General features: G+C 42.7%; 1 protein-coding gene across 1 annotated transcript; it reads left to right on the top strand.

The window, feature by feature from the left end:
* The first annotated feature begins 556 nt into the window (after positions 1 to 556).
* On the top strand, positions 557 to 1,522 carry LOC119491499 (odorant receptor 131-2-like). The gene has a single exon (XM_037775633.1). It carries the CDS (start codon positions 557 to 559, stop codon positions 1,520 to 1,522), a length of 966 nt encoding a protein of 321 aa, XP_037631561.1.
* The last annotated feature ends 483 nt before the right edge of the window (positions 1,523 to 2,005 follow it).

The raw sequence follows: 2,005 nt of genomic DNA, 5'->3' as shown, positions 1-2,005 counted from the left end.
ATTGATAACTTGTCTGCTTAACCGCTTCCACAAATACTGCAACAGGATCCCATCTCCCTACTGAAATATTAGTTAATGACAAACATCACGCTGCATGACGATAGCATGTAAATAATGTATCTCTGGAGGAATCGGGCCCGGATCAAACAGATCTGACTTGGGCCAAACACTTCATATAAGGGTAAGAACATCCCAGAGATGTAGGTCATTGAAGTTGTACGATAATATGAACAGAAACCTAAAGCTTGTTCAACTTTTCTGACTGATGAAGACATTCTTAGGTGAGCGTAGGGCTCTTTTACTCTGATGGTTGGATTTATATTCAGTTACAGTGCAAATAGAAGGAAAGACAAAATAGTATAATTTGTTCTTACAAGGTTGAACTTTTTCTCTCAATTGTTAAGAATGTATCTGGTATGCTGGTCTTTTATATTATCAGTTAAGTTCTGTTCTTATTCTAATCCTACTTAAATTGTCACTGTGTATTTTTGAGGATGTATTTTAGTGTGTAACTTATTTTCTCTTTAACAGGTTTGCTCTAGTGCACAGTTTCAAAATGCAGAATCTGACTGAATTTCCAGGCAATGGAACTTCCCACAATAGACTGGCTGTGATCATCAAGGTGTGTGTGGTTATCCCCTTCTTCTGTGTCTTCCTCTGCTGTATTGCTGTCATGCTGCACATCTTTGCATCTCACAGGCAGTACCTGGACACCACACGCTACATCCTGTTTGCCTACATGCTGATCAATGACACTCTCCAGCTCTTGTCCTCTGTGCTGCTCTTTCTTTTTGCCATTGGCCAGGTGAAATTTGCCATTGTCTTCTGTGTTCCTCTGCTGTTCATTTCCACTGCCGCTTTCCAGAACACACCTTTAATCCTGGCCACCATGTCACTGGAGCGGTATGTTGCCATCTTCTATCCCCTGCAGCGCCCGGCCGCCTGGCGCTCAGACCGTATCTGGATCATTATTCTGTCCCTTTGGCTCATCAGCTGTATTTCCCCTATGATTAACTACTCCATCAGGGAAAGTGACCCTGCTGTGGATATTCTCTCTACCCCTTTCCTTTGCAAAACTGCCGTTATCAACTCATCTCCAATCCAGGCACTGTTCCGAGCCACTGTAAATATTCTCTTCTTTGCAGTGGTGGCTGTTGTCATCCTCTTTACATATGTGAGAATCCTGCTGGAAACCATGAAGCTGAGGCAGGATAAAGTGTCTGTGAGCAAAGCCATGCACACTGTGCTACTACACGGCTTTCAGCTGCTGCTGTGCATGTTGGCCTTCACTGTCCCCGTCACTGAAACTCTCATAGTGCTGCATGCCAACTGGTTAAAAGAGGACATCGCCTTTTTTAATTATTTCTGTTTCATTCTCACTCCACGCTTTCTCAGCCCGCTCATCTACGGCTTTAGAGATCAGAGTCTCAGGGGCTGCATCAGGAGAACATTTCTCTGCTACTCAGACAAAGTCAAACCAGTTATGAGATGCAAGCTGCAGGACATCTTGTCTGCTTCTTGAACTGGCTCTCAGACCTAATGCACACATGTAAAAGATGTATTTGTGATGTGTAAACAGGGTTTCTGCATGTCTTGTAAGCTCTCAAAAAGCATTGAGTACAGTTTCCTGAAAAAAGGCCTTAGAAGGTATTGAAAAGCCTTAAATTTAATTAACAAACCATATCTTTTATTGCCTGCTGCAGTCAGTAATGTTAGTTATGTATTGCTGTTGAACGAAGTCGGAAAAGTGGGATTATTTTGACGGTGTATTGTGCAGGCTGGAAGTGGTTCAATCCTTTTTTGTGGAGTCTCAGTTGGCACCATCAGACCTGCAGCAAACACCGTGACAACTGCTGTTAAACATAAACCAGGCAGTGACTGTATTTCTGTGCCAGAAATCAATAAAGATTACTCAACTCAGAGGGTGAATTTAAGGTATCTTGCATAAAGTCTGGCAGGTGCTGCTGGGATTCAACCTTTCATACTCTCAATAAGCATGCATGAA

The sequence above is a fragment of the Sebastes umbrosus genome, chromosome 7 (assembly GCF_015220745.1).
Source record: "Sebastes umbrosus isolate fSebUmb1 chromosome 7, fSebUmb1.pri, whole genome shotgun sequence".
NCBI lineage: Eukaryota > Metazoa > Chordata > Actinopteri > Perciformes > Sebastidae > Sebastes > Sebastes umbrosus.
The sequence above is the reverse complement of the archived record's forward strand: the minus strand, read 5'-3'. Positions and strand labels throughout refer to the sequence as shown.

Bases quoted from the DNA above. Each gene is read 5' to 3' on its own strand.
- LOC119491499 (XM_037775633.1), top strand. From the start codon at position 557: ATGCAGAATCTGACTGAATTTCCAGGCAATGGAACTTCCCACAATAGA.